Here is an 18,614-nt window from a genome sequence, read left to right as displayed (position 1 = left end):
AGGTATGGAAACAACTTAAGTGTTTGTCTATGGATGAACGGACAAAAAGATGTGGTGTATATATACAATGGATTATTATTCAGCCATGAGAAAGAAGGAAATCCCACCTTTTTGTAACAACATGGATGAACCTTGAGGATGAACCTCAGTAAGTGAAATATGTCAGATAAAGACAATTACTGCGTATCTTATGTGGAATCTGAAAATGTTAAACTCATAGAAACAGAGTAGAATGGTAGTTGCCAGTGGCTGGGGGTGGGGGAAATGGTGAGATGTTGGTCAAAGGGTACAAACTTCCAGTTATAAAATGAATAAGATCTGAAGATCTAATGTACAGCATGGTAACTATAGTTAACAGTACTTTATTATACACTTCAAAGTTGCTACAAGAGTAAATCTTAAATGTTCTCACCACAAAAAGGAAATGGTAATTATGAGGTGATGGAGGTGTTAATTAATGCTACTGTGGCAATCACTTCACAATATATAAATGTAACAAATCATCATGTTGTACACCTTAAACTTACACAATGTCATGTCAATTATAACTCAATAAAGCTGGAAAAAATAAATTAATAGAATCTGTTCCTGAGAAAAGTCCAGACACTGCACTTACTAGGTAAAAACTTTAAATCAACTCTTTTACATAAACTAAAAGAGCTAAAAGAAATCATATACAAAGAACTAAAGGACCCATGAGAATGATGTCTTATCAAATAAAGAATATCAATAAAAAGTTAGAGGCCATAAAAAAGCAAATACAAATTCTGGAGCTGAAAGGCACAGTAACAGCAATGAAAAATTCACTAGAGTGGTTCAACAGATGTACGCAGGGAGAAGAATGAATCTAATTAAATATATAGACCATCAGATGTTAATATGTGCTGCACAGAAAAATAAAGCATAAAGGGTGACAGGGAGTGTGGAGGGTGTTCCAATATCAAAATTGGATGGTAGGGAAGACCTCACTGAGATAGTGACACTTAAGACTTAAAAGGCATGAGGGAGCAAGCCGTAGAGACAAGTGAAGACATAGCTCTGTAAAGGCAGCAAGAGTGTGCTTGGCGCTGTCCAGGAATGCCAAGGGGGCCAGGTACCTGAAATGGACTGGGCCTGGGGGTAAAAGTGGGAGGTGAGATCAAGTTTGATTTTGTACATGTTACAATTGAGGTGTCTGTTAGACATTCAGTAGAGGTTTAGAGAAGGCAGTAAGTACACGAGTTTGAGGTTCAAAGAAAACAGGTAAAATTTGGGGAGCTAGAGGTCCTTAAAAGCATGAAATTGGATGAGAACACCTACGCAGAATGTAGCTGGATGAAAGAGAGCCTGGGGTGGTGTCCTGAGCTAGAAGCAGAGGAGGAGGCACCAGAGAAGAAGACATAGAGAGGGCAGCTATGGAGACTCAAGAGGACCAGGAAGGTGGATTGAAAGTCAAGACTACTGTCCAATCTTTAAAAACATTTTTAAGAATTCACCATAGGTGGGGGGTGGAGCAGCCCTTGAAACACAGTGTTAACAGTTATTCTGCTCTATATAGTGGTGGTTGAGGATTACTGTTATTTTATTCTTCACAATTTTCTGTATTAATTTTCAACACTGAACATGTATAACTTTCATAAAAATTTGGAGAAAAGTTTATTTGAAAACAATTACTGAAAGATGGGGAAAAAAAGAAGACTCAATGAATCTGAAGATAAGTCAGTTGAGATTATCTAGTCTGAAGAGTGGGGGAAAAAAAAAGATAGAGATTTGTGAGATTACATCAATATTCTAACATGTGCATAATGGGAATCCCAGAAGAAGAGGAGAGAGAAAAAGGGGCAGAGATTATTTAAGGAAATAAGGGCCAAAAACGTCTGAGATTTGACAAAAGACACGAATTTACAAATCCAAGAAGCTCAATGAACTCCAATAGGATAAATCTACAGAGACTCATAGAAATACACATTATAATCAAATTGTCAAAGGCCAATACAAAGAGAAAACCTTGAAAGCAGGAAAAGTGACTTGCTGTATACAAGGGTTCCTCCACAAGATAATCAGCTTTCTCTTCAGAAACCACCATGGAGGCCAAAATGCAGTGGGAAGATATATTCAAAGTGTTAAAAGAAAAGAACTGCCTGGTGATGGAAGGAGAACTGACTCTGGGTGGTGAACACACAATGTGATATACAGATAATGTACTACGTACACTTGAAACCTATATAACTTTACTAACCACTGTCACCCCAATAAACTTTAATTAAAAAAAAAAACACAAAAACTGACAATCAAGAATTCTGTATCTGGCACAATTATCCTTCAAAAATGTAGGAGAAATCAAGACATTCTCAGAGACAAGCTGAGAGAGCTTGTTGCTAGTAGACCTGCCAGAAGAAATGTAAAAGGGACTCCTTCAGGCTGAAATGACAGTGCATGAGACAGTAACTTGACTCCATATGAAGAAATAGAGAACACTATAGAGGTAAATATAAAAGTCAGTATTAATGTATTTTTGGTTTGTAACTCTTTTTTCTGTGTATTTTAAAAGACAAGTACATAAAGTACTAACGATAAATCTATGCTGATGGGCACACAATGTATAAAGATGTAATCTGTGGCAAAAACAAACACAAAGTGTGTATGTAGGGGGGAACAGAGCTAAATAGAAGCAAAGTTTTTGTCTACTATTAACACTATGTTGGTATTAAATTGAACTCACTTTTCATTAATTGTTAGTTGTAATCCACAGAGCAAACATTAAACATTGATAACTAGAGAAAGAAAACAATAGAAGACTTGAATATTAAATCAACTAATCTAGCAGATATATACAGAACAATCTACCTAACAACAGTAGAATACACACTTTTCTCAAGTACATGCAAAACATTCGCACAGATAGACCATATGTTTAGGCCACAAAACAAACAAGAAATTAAGAAAGAATAAAATCATATAAAGTATCTTCTCCAATGACAATGGAAAGAAATCAGAAATCTATAAATAGAAGGAAATCTGGAAATTTCACAAATTATGTGGAAATTAAACAACACTATTAATTGGTAAAAGAAGAAATCACAAGAGAAAATTAGGAAATTCCTTGAGGACAATGAAAATGAGAATACAACATACTAAAACTTAGGGGATACACTGAAAGCAGTGCTTGGAGGGAAATTCAGAACTTTAATTGCTTATATTAAAAAAGATCTCAAATCGGTAACCTAACCTTCCACCTTAAGGAACTAGAAAAAGAAGAGCAAGCTCAACCCAAACAGAAAGAAGGAAATAACAAAATTTAACGCAGAGACAAATGAAACAGAAAACAGAAAAAAAAAAGAAACTCAACTAAACCAAATTTAGTTCTTTGAGAAGTCAACAAAACTTTTACCTAGACTGACCAAGAAAAAAAAAATATGTTCTTGCTTTTTCTTTCTAAATAAACATTTAAATAGGAGGAACCAGTGAAAAAGGAAAGATTTAAGACAGCTGGCTGTTATGTTCATCTTCAATGATTCTTGGAAAAAGTTACTTGATTTCTTTGATCTTTACTTTAAAATTGAGAAAATGATGCTTGTAGCATCTTTCTGAAGATGAACTGAGACCAAAATTTGTAAAGTTTAAGGCACAACATTCATTAAGAACTTAATTAAAAAAACATCTTGGGGACAACCAGTTGGCTCAGTGGTTAGAGCACAGCACTCATAACACCAAGGTCACCAGTTCGATTCCAGATTGAAAAGGATGATTTGACATAGAGCTGATGGGCCCAGGGAAAAAAAACACTGTTCCCCAATATTCCCCAACAACAACAACCAAAACACATCTGTTGTTAAATATGACCTAATATTAATGTATTATTCGCTGTAGCATTATTTATAGCAGAAAATATTGGAAATAACCCAAACAATGTGAGAAATGTTACATAAACTGAGATAATTACATGATGACATAATTTGATTGTTTAAGATATTCACATACACATACAGAAGGTATAAAATTATATTTTAATATTAATTTCTTCTTTGATGAGTTTCATTCCTGAAAAGACCTTGCCCACCCTAAACATAAAACATGTAGACTTTTTCAATGCTTTAAGCTTCATGATTTTAACATTCAACTTTTTAATACATCTTCATTTTACTTTGATGAGGTAGGATCTACTTTAATTGCCTCACAAATAGCTAGCCAGTTGTTATAATATCATTTATTTAATAATTTATCCTTTTTCTACTAACCTGAAATGCCACCTTTAGAGTAAGTTTACTTCTTATGTGTTATATCTGTTTCTGGAAACAATTGGTCAATTGCACTGTTATTATCACACTACTTTAATTCCTATAGCTTTATTAAAAAGGTTTAATGCCTACGTAGTAGGAAAAGTATTTCCTCCTTACATGTTCAATACTTTCTTGGCTATTCCCAGGACTTCCAGTGAAGAAACATGGAATTTGCTGAAAACCATGAGGATAAAGGGTATAAACATCTTATGCCACATAGCAGAGACAGGTAAAAAAACAAGGACCTGAATTTGCACGGCGGAATAAACTTGAAAGGCTGTACATCTTCACAACTATTTTCCTTTTGTTTCTTCTGTTGTCACCATTGTTTTAAAATACGTTTACTATTATTGTCACCACAAAATCTCTTTCCATCTTTTGTGATCTAATAAAAATCAAGCACCAATGATTAGAAAGTTCTAGTAAACTGGGGTCCTTATTAAAAGATCATGTCAAGCCAAACTTGATTCATGAAAGCGTGTGATGTTGTGACATTTATGAGATATTACCATTATGTTAAATATAAAGAAACATTTCTTACAAAATTATGTACAGTTAATATGGGAAAACACTAATGTTAAGTATGATAAGTAAAATAGGATATAAAATTACATATACCATATGGGTTCAGCTATGTAAAGAAACATGCATAAATAAAGACTAAGAAAAGTGTACCATATTGCTAAGAGTACACACGATTATGTACATACACATTTCTAAAATTTTAAATACTGAACATATATCATATATGAAGAAAAGTTTGTTTTGCAGCCAACAAGATAAATCTATGGAATGTTTAAGATTCTAGAGTACTTAATAGTCAGTACTACTCAGAATAACTCGTTCTTTGTTCTTTTTATTATGTACATAATCTACTATCTCACCTATGTGAACTTTTTAAAGAAAAGAACATGTTTTATACTAAGTCCAGCACAGGGTTGGGCACATACTTCTTGAGTGATGTTAACTGGAAGGTTTGGGTGTGGATTTAGGAGCTAGGTCTCAGGCTGACACCCATGCTTGGAATAAAAACCATGCTCAAGCAACTCCAATGTCTAAGATAAGCAGATAATTACATTTCATACTTTATCAGGTGCTGAAAGTCCATTAGCTTTTCCACAAAATAATGTAACTTTTGAGTCTATTGTTTCTATCTACCCTGTGTAGTGTTACTTTATGATCCTGGCAATTAAGTAGATACCCAATAAACAACTATTGTATCAACCATGCCACAGAGGCATATTTAACACCACCTAACTAGATGGGATTTGCTAAAGAATTACTAAGTGTTCAGACATCAGGAAAAATGCCTGGTGCTCTTTGAGATGGAACTATAAAAATTTACAACTTTCTAACTTTACCCAATAGGACAGACTAGACCAATGGTTCTCAAAGTGTGGTACCTGGACTAGCAGCCTTAGTATCTCCTGGAAACTTATTAGCAATGTGCATTACCAGGCCCTGCCGGAGGCTTAGTGAATCAGAAACTGGAAGGGGGAAAGGGGTGTGAGCAAGGGAGGGAGATCAATCTATGTTTTAATAAAGTGACTGGTGCATCTCAACTTTGAGAACCTGTGTACTAGACCTTCACAAAAACCAATCAACTGGCTTTTAACTGATTTAACAAGTCTTCCTGGATAACAACCCCCTACATTTGTAGTTCACTAATTACTATTTATATTCACAATCAGCCCACATCACTGGGTTAACTGAGTCACTAAAAAACTACCATGAGAAAAGACACCACATACAAAGTTACTTTTTCACAAAGACTAAAACACGATTATTCAATACTTTCTAAAAGCCATCCAGTATTTTTTTCTGAACCATTTTTGAAAACACTACTATACAAATGCAATAAAGAAAACAAAGATTTAGGGAAAAAAAGACTTCTAATAGATGACAAAGGGCTAATATCTCCAATATAGTTTTTATAGTACAAAAACACTAAACCAATAGAAAAATGGGCAAAAGATATGAACAGACAACTCCTAAGAACAAATCTTAATGGTCAAACATGAAAAGATGCTCAAATTCACTACAAATCAGGAAAGTGCCAAGTAAAGTAACAAAGATTTCTGGGACTCGATCATAGATTCAAAAGTTACTAGTAAGTAAGGGCATATATACAAGATTGCTTAATGAAGCAATCAGTGTTTATAATAGGAAAAAATGAATATGCGTTAGCTGGGAAATAGTTGAATAAATTATGGAACATAATTTATATAGCCACTAAAAATGATTTATAGCTATACAAGTGATTTTTTTAAAATAAAGTATTAAATAAGAAAATCGAGATGCAAAAGTATCCTGCCTTTGCAATTTATGACAAAAATACCCAAAACACGTCATTATAATGTGGATTAAAAATACATACGAGGGCCGGCCCGGTGGCTCAGGCGGTTAGAGCTCCGTGCTCCTAACTCCGAAGGCTGCCGGTTCGATTCCCACATGGGCCAGTGGGCTCTCAACCACAAGATTGCCAGTTCAATTCCTCGAGTCCTGCAAGGAACAGTGGGCCGCGCCCCCTGCAACTAAGATTGAACACGGCACCTTGAGCTGAGCTGCCTCCCGGATGGCTCAGTTGTTGGTCAACCACAAGGTTGCCAGTTCAATTTCTCGAGTCCCGCAAGGGATGGCGGGCAGCGCCCCCTGCAACTAAGATTGAACACAGCACCTTGAGCTGAGCTGCCTCACGGGATGGCTCAGTTGGTTGGAGCGTGTCCTCTCAACCACAAGGTTGCCGGTTCGATTCCTCAACTCCCACAAGGGATGGTGGGCTGCGCCCACTGCAACTAACAACGGCAACTGGGCCTAGAGCTGAGCTGCACCCTCCACAACTAAGACTGAAAGGACAACAACTTGAAGCTGAACGTCACCCTCCACAACTAAGATTGAAAGGACAACAACTTGACTTGGAAAAAAGTCCTGGAAGTATATACACTATTCCCCAATAAAGTCCTGTTCCCCTTCCCCAATAAAATCTTAAAAAAAAAAAACCCAAAACATACGAAAGGATACATTTTAGGTTGTGGAAGGCTGACCCAAGAGGAAAGAGACTTCACCAAAAAAATCATGTGAAAACGTGTGGGGGTGTGTGTATACATACAGTTTTAAAAGAAAGCAAATATAAGAGTATCATGTAATTTATGTATTCAACCATCTTTAATGATAGCTCCTATGTATTAAGTACTTTTGACAAGATCAGCATTAAACCTAGGTGTGTTATTTATGACCCCATTTAATTTAATCCTAAAAAGATAAAGTAAATATCATAACCCCCAATTTACAGATAAATAGGCTCAGATTAATTTGATCTGTTGATAGAACTAAGATGGACTCCTAAACCCAGATTCTTAACCACATGTAAGCGAATGTATGTGTTTGTTGCACACGGCAGAGACAACGAAAGCAATTCAGATTCAGGAACTGGGCTAAGTAATCAAGACACGAACCAAAATGTCTATCAAGACTACTATTATTAGAACTGGAGTTACATATCAAAAGGAAGCTGTAGGGGAAAGAAACCCACATCCACAAGTTATATTTTGATAGAAATTTTACATTTTAAGAAAAATGAATTTTTAACATTTTTAATGGGGGTTATTAGTAACGGCAGCTGCTGAACACTTAGCATATTATATCTAACCCTCAAAAACCTGTACCTGTAAGATTATTTTATTTGTAATAGCAAAGCATCAAACACATAACATATTAGCAAAACCAGCAATGAACTGCACCTGTCATTCTAAAGTGTCCAAAAATAGAAATCAATCTTAATCTATAGTCTTTACGTTAGTCCAATTCAGAACAAAGAAAAGTATATCTGTCGAAGTTAAAAGGAATCCAAAATAAAAAGGAAGATAATAGCAATCATTTAAGCAATCCTTCCCGGTGATAGAATGATCCAAGGGAAGAAAAGAACATGATAATCCTGATCTACCAAAACAATAGCAAAAGAAACATTCCACACTTTGTATATGTGTGCCATGTAACACTAGAGCCTGTATCTTAACTTTTACATTCTAAAGGGTCAGAACACATAATTTAGTTAAGTATGAAATGTCAGTGTGTGACAACCAACCTAGGGTTCTATGATTTGATGAGATATTGATTGATAGGTGCTGCTGTGGCTCTATACACAGTACCAGATTAACTCTAGAGTGCTCTTCCATCCCTAAACATTTATAAAGCTTGTTGTGAAATCTCAAAACCCTAATATAGCACAGCTCTTGAAAAGGTTATGGGGGAAAGGGGGTGGTAGATTAGGGTAAAAGGGATCAAATATATGGTGATGGAAGGAGAACTGACTCTGGGTGGTGAACACACAATGTGATACCGTGTTTCCCCGAAAATAAGACCTAGCCGGACAATCAGCTCTACTGTGTCTTTTGGAGCAGATATTAATATAAGACTTATATAAGACCCGGTTTTATATCATAGTAAAATAAGAGCAGGTATTATATTATATTATACTACATTAAGACCCGTTCTTATAGTAAAATAAGACCAGGTCTTATATTAATTTTTGCTCCAAAAAACACATTAGACCTGATTGCCCGGCTAGGTCTTATTTTCAGGGAAACACGGTATATAGATGATGCATTACAGAATTGTACACCTGAAACCTATGCAACTTTACTAACAATTGTCACCCCAATAAACTTTAATTAAAAAAACAAAGGATATAACCCGAAAAAGCAAATAGATTAGGTTTCAAACCCCAGTTCTATCACCTCCTAATTGTGAGAATTTTAAGGAAATCACTTCACCTTGCTTAATCTCATACTCTTCATCTGTAAAATGGTTGTAAGAATTCCGACTCTGAGTATTATGCTAAGTTAAGTAAGTCAGACAGAGAAAGACAAATACCATGATTTCACTTACATGTGGAATCTACAAAACAAATGAAGAAACAAAACGGAAACAAACTCAGAACAAATTGCCAGTTGTAGAAACAGTCATGGGAATACAGTCAATAATATTGTAATAATTATGAAAAAAATTAACATTTCCTTTAAAATGTTAAAGAAAAAAATCTGTAATGATTGAATTGGGGTGAAGGTGACAGAGCTGGTGACAAGACTTAACAGAATCATGTATGGGGAATATTCAGGACATTGTAATTAATTTTTCTTACTGTAAATTTAGTAAAAGCCCATGATTCCAAGTACCTGTTTAAAAAGAACTTATCTCACTGACAAAGGCAAACACATAATAAAAGCAGTGGATCAACTAATACTAAAGCTAGTAGAAAGGTTAAAAGGCAAAAGTAGGAAGATCATGTGTAATTACGAAAGTAAATTAAGGAATACACATAAACACACATGCACAAAAGAAGTAAAAAGTAATGACAAAAACAAACATGGAGGGTGGAGTAAAAATGGTAGTGACTTTAGAATGTGTTCAAACTTAAGCAACCATCAACCTACATACCTATCAATAATTATTTAAACATAAATGGATTACATGGTCCAATAAAAAGATAAATGGATAAAGAAGAGGTGGTACATATATACAATGGAATATTACTCAGCCATAAACAAGAATAAAATCCCACCATTTGCAATAACATGGATAGACCTAGGATACTATGCTAAGTGAAATAAGTCAAAGAAAAATACCATATTTCACTTATGTGTAGAATTTACAAAACAAAATAAACCAACAGACAAAACAGAAACAAACTCATAGACACAGAGAACAAACTGATGGTTGCCACATGGGAAGGGGGTTAAGAGACTGGGTGGAAAAAGGTGAAGGATTAAGAAGTACAAATTGGCAGTTACAAAATAGTCATGGGGATGTAAAGTACAGCTTAGGGAATCTAGTCAATAATATTGTTAATAACTATGTATGGTGTCAGGTGGGTACAAAACTTATCGGGGAATCACTTCGTAAGTTATATAAATGTCTAACCACTATGCAGTAGCACCTTAAACTAAAATATTCAATTTTAACAATTGAAAAAAAAAATTTTAAATTAAACACTAAAAAGAATTCTCAATATATTAATAAAGTTATATACATAAAATAATTCCTAGCCTCAGATAAGGGGGTTACATATAAATTGCTATTAAATCAGCAAGTAATTACAAAACAGTACATACAAACAAGTCACTAAAAATGTATCTGCAAAGAGTCTTTACCAATTCTTATACTATAGCTATAAAATATTCAAAGTAGAGAATAAAAAAGTGAAACTCACCCATCTTCTTTGCCCCCAATTCAATTCTCTTTCTCTAAGTTTACAATTCAATATGTAACTTTCTGGACTTTATTAATATAGTTTTACTTTTGGATTTTTGAAAAACCATGAGGATCTTAACTAGCTTTTCTTGATAAGAGACCTTTTCATTGATATCTTTCAGGGTCATAAATAACTTAGGCTTATGCCATGTTAATTATGATGTTTCAAACTTTTTCCAAACAATGGTGCGATGAGAATACTTATACATACATTTCTATGCAGATGTGAACATAATTTCCTTAAAATAGAAGTACTGGGTGAAATAAAAATGAACACATTTTTAAATGAAAAAGTGCCGCCAAGTGACCCCACAAAAGGGCATTTATACACCAAGTATGTAACTACCTATTATCCCACAGCCTAGCCAATACTAGATATTATTGCCAATCTCAGAGTTAAAAATGATCTTGCTTTAATGTGCATTTCCCCTGTGTATTCCTAGTGCAACCTTTTCATGTTTTAGTGGCCAATTTGAAAGAAATATTTTGTATTCTTCTATGAATTGTTTATCTTATATGCTTTTGCACATTTTTCTACTTGGATCCTTACATTTTTGTTGATTTGTAGAGCTGTTTACATATTACATTATTCCTTTATTGTATATATTGCAAATATTTTTCCAATTTAAGTCATCCGTCTTTTATTTATAACTATCTTATACAGTTTTAATATTTTCACATGATAAGATCTGTCAGTTTTAAAAATGGCTTCTAGGTTTCTTGACTTTCTTAGGAAATGTTTCCTCATGAAAGATGTTAAAAGTTGCCTGTATTTACCTCTAAATATGTTTCTAAGATTTATGTGAATGGTGTGAAATGATGTAAACATTTCCCCATCAAACAGCCAATTGTCCCACTGTTTTGATCTTAAGCAGCATGGGGCTTACTATTTCATTCAGCATTTGTCTATTCCTGTGCCAATTAAAAAACTTAAAATTACTATGGTTTTGTATTTTATCGGGTACAGCAAATGACCTGATTCTTTTGTTTTCTCAGCTATTTTTGTGCATTTCCGCTTTCCAGTTGATGCTATTAACAGTTCTCCACTTAACCAATTTGACAGATTAACTGCATTCTCCATGCCTTCTCTAAGACATACTGACTGATGCAGCAGCCTGTTGAGGGCACTCTTTTGCTCCCACCAGTTATCTGTATGTACCAAGGCAGGTGTGTTTGTCCCCAAACTCATTTATGTCAGTTGTATGTATTATAATTATGTGATTTTAAATACTATGTAAAACAATGACAAACTTGAAGTTGAATATTTTGTAGAGACTAACAGGCAAGATGCTAAAATAAAAATATTGTCAAATTAGGGAAAAGAGATTTGGGGTAACTCTTTATTCAGGTTCCTTTACAAACTAAAGTCTTTACATTGTTGCTCCACTTTAAAGAAATCACAGATTCCGTGTTTCCCTGAAAATAAGACCTAGCCAGACAATCAGCTCTAATGCGTCTTTTGCAGCAAAAATTAATATAAGACCGGGTCTTATATTATATTATACTATACACCTGGTCTTATAGTAAAATAAGACCGGCTCTTAATTAATTTTCGCTACAAAAGACACATTAGAGCTGATTGTGCGGCTAGGTCTTATTTTCAGGGAAACATGGTTGTAGTTGTAGTATGTATAAGCAAGGTTAACAGACTATTTCTTACTCCAAGTCAAATCCTTGGTCTTACATTAGAAAGACAGATAAGGGAATTGACATTTATGTTTCAGTTTTGTAAAAATGTATGTATTAATCACGTTTTAAAAAAAGTTCCTGCTTTAACAAGATTTTAAAAATAATTAACCTACCAACTGTTAGCCCTAATTTCACCAAAGAGCCCCTACTATACTACTGAATTTTCCCATGCATAAAAATGATATCTGTCTCTGTTAAATTTAGACATCTTTTAAATCTGTAAGTAAAGATTTAGTTTTGTTCTAACAGATCTTAAATACTGCTGGTTAGGTTTATGTTCTTTTGCCTATTTATATAAATCATCTGCTCCATTATTGCCATTCAGATTCCTTTCTCCCCGACAAAGGCAACTCTTTTAATTTCTGCTATCTATTCTTTTTGTTTTCTCAAAACTATTGTTTTGATCTGTGTGTACATTTTTAAGTTTTAGAAATGGGACTGAGCAATAAACATTTTTAAAACTCCCCCACCACTATTTTTAAAAGCCATTTATGTTGCTATGTGTATCATTTGGTCCATAGTATGCCTGCACATTTTACTTACCCAATCTACAAATAATGGACACCTACATTGCCTCCAACTTCTCCCTACCACAATGATGCAATCAATATTCCCACAGATGTTAACTTATGGAATAACAGGGTATATCATCTTTGGGATAATACCCAGGAGTACCAGTCTACACACCTATCAGCAATGCATAAGCGTGTCTATAGCCCTGCATACCTGCTAGCATTTACAATTATACAGTTTTCTAATTCCTGCTAATGAGATACAGCTTTATAGAGCTGTATCTCGTTTTTTTGTATTTCTCTAATTACTAGTGAGTCTGAGCATCTACGCTATTCACGTGCCAAATTCCCTGGTCTGTGAATCGTCTATTCATATCCTGTGTCTGTTTATCCTTGATTTGGAAGAACTCCTTGGATATTCTACACTAAGTCCTTATTAGTTTTAAACACTGCTAAACATCTCTCAATCTATCACCAGTCCGCTAACTTTTGTCTCTGGCAGTGTTGCTTAATGTTGTCCATAGACCAGCCACTGGTTCCATCAATTGTTCAGACGTGTTATTGGTCCATGACAAAATGAGTTTGCAGCAGAATGGTATTTAACCACATTAGTAAGTTCAATTGAACGCTGTTCAATTGGTATTCTTATTGATGAATAAAGCAGTGTGCTGACTTACATTCCAATGTAAGCATCTTAAGAGTAGCACTGAACTGTGATGTTTTTCACTGAAAAAGAAACCTTAATTCTGATTATAAAATCCAAATTTTCACCGTGTATTTTATGCTTTAGGATTTTTAAGAATTCCTTCCTCATCAGATCACACTATATTTTTCTACATTATCTTCTCTTAAATTTATACTTTTACCCAATGTAGCTTATGTTAAAGACACTCGCCGTTACTGTGAATATGGCCTTTTTTCTGATCACTTTCTAACTGGTTATTACTAATGTAAGAAGGAGCTATTTGTTTCTGTACATTAATCATTTACTTGGATACTTCACTGTACTTTCATTAGTTCTAATAATTTTATATCGTCGCCCCAAAAATCCAAGAGTCTCAATTCCATCAGCTATAAATAAGTTTTTTCTTTTAATGTATATCCTTCATTTCTTTCTTTTCTCTTATATTGGTTAGGACCTCTTTTACAAATTTAAGTGGCAAAAGTAATAGGTGGCATTTTTATGTGACTTTTGAATTCAATGCAAATGCTTCAGTTCTTCTATGACTTCTGGTAGATAATTTATAAATTTAGAGTTTATTTTCCTAGCTTCCTAAGGGTTTACACTAGTTTTTGTTAATGTGCTGAATTTTATCAAATGCTTTTGAATCCTCTAGTGAGATACAGCTTCTTTTTTCCTTTAACTGTTACTTAGGGATCCAATGTTGAACCGTCTTGCATTTTCTTAATATCAAGAGACAATATTTACAATGTTTTTTAAAAAGGTGGTATGTCTGTATATACATATTTGTAAATCCAAGAAAATATGCTCAAATCTTAAAGAAGTCTCCATCTGGATGAATTACAGGTGGTCAATATTCTCTTTATAGCACTTAAAAATAGCCTGAAACTTGAGTTATTATTTGTGAGGTAACGCTTTGATCAGCTTTATAAAAAAGTCATACTTATCAAGCTCTCTTCTCTAGCAATGGCTACTTCTTACCTCTCTCAAACCTGAGTATATATTAACAATGTGCCTCTAGGAACACTGAACAATAGTTTGGTTGAGTTCAACTTTTATATGAGAGCTTTTGCCTTCAATCACAAGCCAATTACTGAGCACAGCATTAAGTCCCTTACATTTTCCTATTCTGAAACTACTCTTAAGGTAGATATAGTAAATTCCCAGATGAAAACTGATATCAGAGTTAATAAGCAAGGCCAGGATGCAAATCCAGATATTTTATTGTACCATACTTCCTTCCCAAGTAGAATCTGATTCTGAACTCTCTTTCTAGAAGAGAAATTGCGATTTTTGAACAAAGAGATTCAGCTTTGTGAACAGACATTCATGAAATTCCTCAAAATTATTTCACGTTAGTTTTTCTGAACCTAGCTAAATGAGTTCCAACAGTTCTACTCAATTAGGCCAGTAAAGTTAGGGGCACTTATCCATTTTGACACTATAAGACACACTGGTGAAAAGGTACTATACGGTTCAATTTTTGTGTCTTTCCAACTCTTCACCCATGACTCACCTCAGCCAAATGTTGCAGCCGAGTTAGCAGTGGGGTTCTCTTATCAGATCCAAGGCGTGTGATGTAGTTTGATCTTTTGCTAAACACATACAGAAGGTTAAGGACTGCCAGCACCACTTGCATATCAGAGGAAGCCAATAAAGTTGTCAAATGCTACAGGGGACAAAAAAGGGCAAGTTCATGGTATCAAGCACAATAGGCCTTGAAAACTTAAAATGCCAATGTAAGAGATTTGTCAACATTTACAAAGCTATTGAGAAGTTTAACAGTACAAAAAAATATATTTGAGCACTTACAACATGCAACCTTGTCCCCAAGGAGCTTATATTCTAACAGCAAGTCAGAAGTTCAATAAAGTTAAAAAAAATTGAATAGCAGTTCACAGTGGGGACACCTGTGAGAACACAGGTGTCCCCACAAGAAACAGATTAACAAAGGAAGCAAATGTGATATTTTAATACATAGTGGAACTCAACAACACTGCCTCTAACTGGACTAAAAGTATTGTAAAAAAAAAAAAAGATAATTTTATGCTCCTCCTGTATCCTTTACGACAAATATAAAATTGGAATGAATTAAAATACAGGGTCCTTCATATAGAAGCAAAAAGATACCAACACCTAGTGGCATATGATTGTTAGGGTATAGTGTATTTAACAGTAACCCGAGAGTGGCTATTTTGGTTTTTTAGTACAATCAAAACTCACCAATATGTTGAAGCATTTGTTCAGGGTTAAAACCAGCATGTAATTCAGCTAAAAATGAACCCAGGTATTTCCAGTTGCTGATTAGTCCGATGGCCATGGACTTCCTTTTGCAGCTAATCTATTTCATCTTCAACACTGATTATCCACTCCCCACTTAAAACTAGAGTGCTGGGTCTTTAGTTCAGTTATTCCACTTCTTTTCCTAAGCTATTTTATTTCTATTTGTTTGTTCTGATTCTGATTGTTTCTTCACTGAAGACTTAGAAAAATTAACACACAACAGGGCACTTAACCAATAGTGATAAAAAGTCTAAAAGTTAGGCTACAGGAAAAGCATTTCTTCTTATAGTGATTTTAGACCAATTCAAAAACTCATGGATTCCTGCTCCCACTTTACTTTTTAAGAACACACAGCATGTTATTAATATACATTTAGAGGAAAGGGGAGAAGAGATTGAAAAGCAGAACAACAAAACTTAGAAAAACAGTTAAGTAATGTGTCAAGAAAATCAAACTATTTCTAATAGTTTAAAAGTAATTTTGAGCTGCTCTAATAACCTGGGACAAAGATCAATTCCTGCAAATTTCCAAGAATACTTCAACACATGTATTACATGCTCATTAATTTCTTGAATCATGAAAGGCAGGGTGAAAGTGATATTAAAGAAAAAACTTTCCCATCAATCCTGTGAAGGGTGTCTATATCCAAGAAACATCCTATGATTGTCTTTGACATGGAAAATCCCAGAGCTTCATAATGAAAAGGAAAGAAACAATCATCAGAGAGAAACAACCATTTCCTTAATTCTAGATATGAACAATTCTAGTTAAGAACAGATCACATAGGCTTGAACTTCTCCTACCTCTATGGAACTGTACAGATGCCGGGAAAAGCTGTACTCAATGAGCAAGGCTGTGAAGTTCAACACAGCCAAGAGGAGCATTTTCAGTTGTTCTTTTTCTGGCCTATCACACACGAGCATCCATGACATATTTTCTACTGTCTGTCCAGCATCTGCCAGAATTCCATCGAAGCGGTCCAACAAATCCACCCAGTGATATAACTCGCACTGGAGAGGGGAAGAGAATGAGGAAGATATAAGATTAAGGTAAAAGTACTATGTGGGTGCTTTGTAGCTCAGCTTTGCTACAATGGATTGCTAAACATGACACCTAGACAAGTTCTTTGCTTCTCTTCAATCCCACACCAGTATAGAAATCCATAGGAGAAAGACTGTACTTTGAGGCATGTGGAACTGAATTCATTGTTATATATATGTATGTATATTGTGTGTGTGTGTGTCTGTGTGTGTGTTTGTGTTCTCTCCCTCCCTCCCCTCCCCTCGCCTTCACCAGTAGATGCCAAAAAACCCCTGGGAGAATTCTGGCTACATTTTGAGGTCTACAAACACAAGGACACTCCCTGCCAGAACCCATTTTATCAGAAGTGTTTATTTTTAATTATCTAAAGAAGATTCTTTTAAACTAAAAGTAAAAATTCTAAGACAATCTTAAACTCATATTGTCAGTGAAACTGAAGGAATTTTGTGGTTGAGATAACCTTTATCATCACCCATGTTAAATGTTCCTCTTCCTCAGCTAGCAAAATTTTTCTTTCACATTTGTTTCAAAACTTCCTTGGCAATCATTCACAGGCTAAAAGCTACTGATCTAGAGCTGTGCTAGACATATACACTAGGTGCTTATTAAGTTATTCCTGAATGAGGCTATCTCATTATGGTTTCTCTCGTATCAGAGCATACAAAATTACGTACTAGTCCAGGGAGCTGTCTTTGGGAGCATGGATTCACATACCTTTCCAATGTTCCATGTTTTGATCTGCTGCAGTTCCAAGAGGAGTTGCTCATCATTACAAACTTTGAGTTTGTCTATTAAGGCTCTGCAGTCTGCAGGCTGAGGAAAACAAACAGGTTTTCACAAAGGGTATTTTGGAGTATGAGGGAGACACAAAGAGGAAGAATTAGAAAAGAAATGCTTAAGCCAACATACTCAGCAATTTAACTTTTGATAGGACATACTACCCTGTTTCCGCGAAAATAAGACCTAGCTGGACAATCAGCTCTAATGCGTCTTTTGGAGCGAAAATTAATATAAGACCCGGTATTATATTATACCCATTCTTATAGTAAAGTAAGACTGGGTCTTATATTAATTTTTGCTACAAAAGACGCATTAGAGCTGACTGTCCGGCTAGGTCTTATTTTCGGGGAAACACGGTACTACTTAAGAAAAGTAAAAATTTGCTTGATGATCACTTGGGATTAAAATGGAAATCTTATAATGAAACATTCTATCTGAGCCTTTTTTAAAACCCAGATAAATATGTAGATTTAGACAAACTACTTGGAAGGGTACTGACAACAGAAATAAAGGAAACAAGCTAAACATCAAGAAAAACAAAATGAAGGACTCTGTACCATGATCTGCAAGTTAACCAGAATGCCTGATAAGGAATGTTGAATCAGAGGAAAAGCTCTAGTGAATGCACAAAGGTGAAGATTAGTAACGGCTATATTTTTCTGCAACATGGAACTTTCCAATTGTAGGAGGGCAGAGATCCTGAACTTTGTAAAACTAGGACTCCATTCTTACTTGGGGTTTCCATTTCTATCCATTTCTGCTCTCTTTTACTGATGAAAAGGGCCTGTTTGTCAGATAACAAGTTGTGGATTGAGTTTATACTCAAGTTTCTGAAAGTGGGGGGGGGGGATAGGGATGGGGACGGAGAAGCCTCCTATTAACGATGGCAGCTGGAAGTGATTACACTTGCTCTTTAACTCTACAGCAGGATGGTATCCTGGGAATGGGCCTAGATTTGGAACCCAACAAATCTGGGTTCAGTTTTTAGTTGGATGTGTACTAAGCTATTTGATCATAATCAAGTCCAACCTCTAAGCCACAGTTTTCTTACCAGGAAAACAGTTTGCCACATGCATAAAGCACTTAACGCACATGATAGGAGCTTAAATGTTGAGAGAG

At 35.0% G+C, this 18,614-nt stretch overlaps 1 protein-coding gene across 16 annotated transcripts in view; it reads right to left on the bottom strand.

Moving 5' to 3' along the window:
- Window positions 1-18,614, bottom strand: part of HUWE1 (HECT, UBA and WWE domain containing E3 ubiquitin protein ligase 1) — a 162,948-nt gene that overhangs the window by 111,476 nt on the left and 32,858 nt on the right. For all 16 annotated transcript variants that reach the window (XM_033108784.1, XM_033108844.1, XM_033108835.1 and 13 more), the window contains 3 exons: window positions 17,430-17,528; window positions 16,478-16,684; window positions 14,908-15,060 (listed from right to left, as the gene is read on the bottom strand). In XM_033108784.1, coding sequence (XP_032964675.1) covers window positions 14,908-15,060; window positions 16,478-16,684; window positions 17,430-17,528 — 459 coding nt within the window. The remainder of the gene's footprint in view (window positions 1-14,907; window positions 15,061-16,477; window positions 16,685-17,429; window positions 17,529-18,614) is intronic.

Source organism: Rhinolophus ferrumequinum, chromosome X (assembly GCF_004115265.2).
Source record: "Rhinolophus ferrumequinum isolate MPI-CBG mRhiFer1 chromosome X, mRhiFer1_v1.p, whole genome shotgun sequence".
Classification (NCBI taxonomy): domain Eukaryota; kingdom Metazoa; phylum Chordata; class Mammalia; order Chiroptera; family Rhinolophidae; genus Rhinolophus; species Rhinolophus ferrumequinum.
This window is presented reverse-complemented; position numbering and strand designations above follow the sequence as displayed.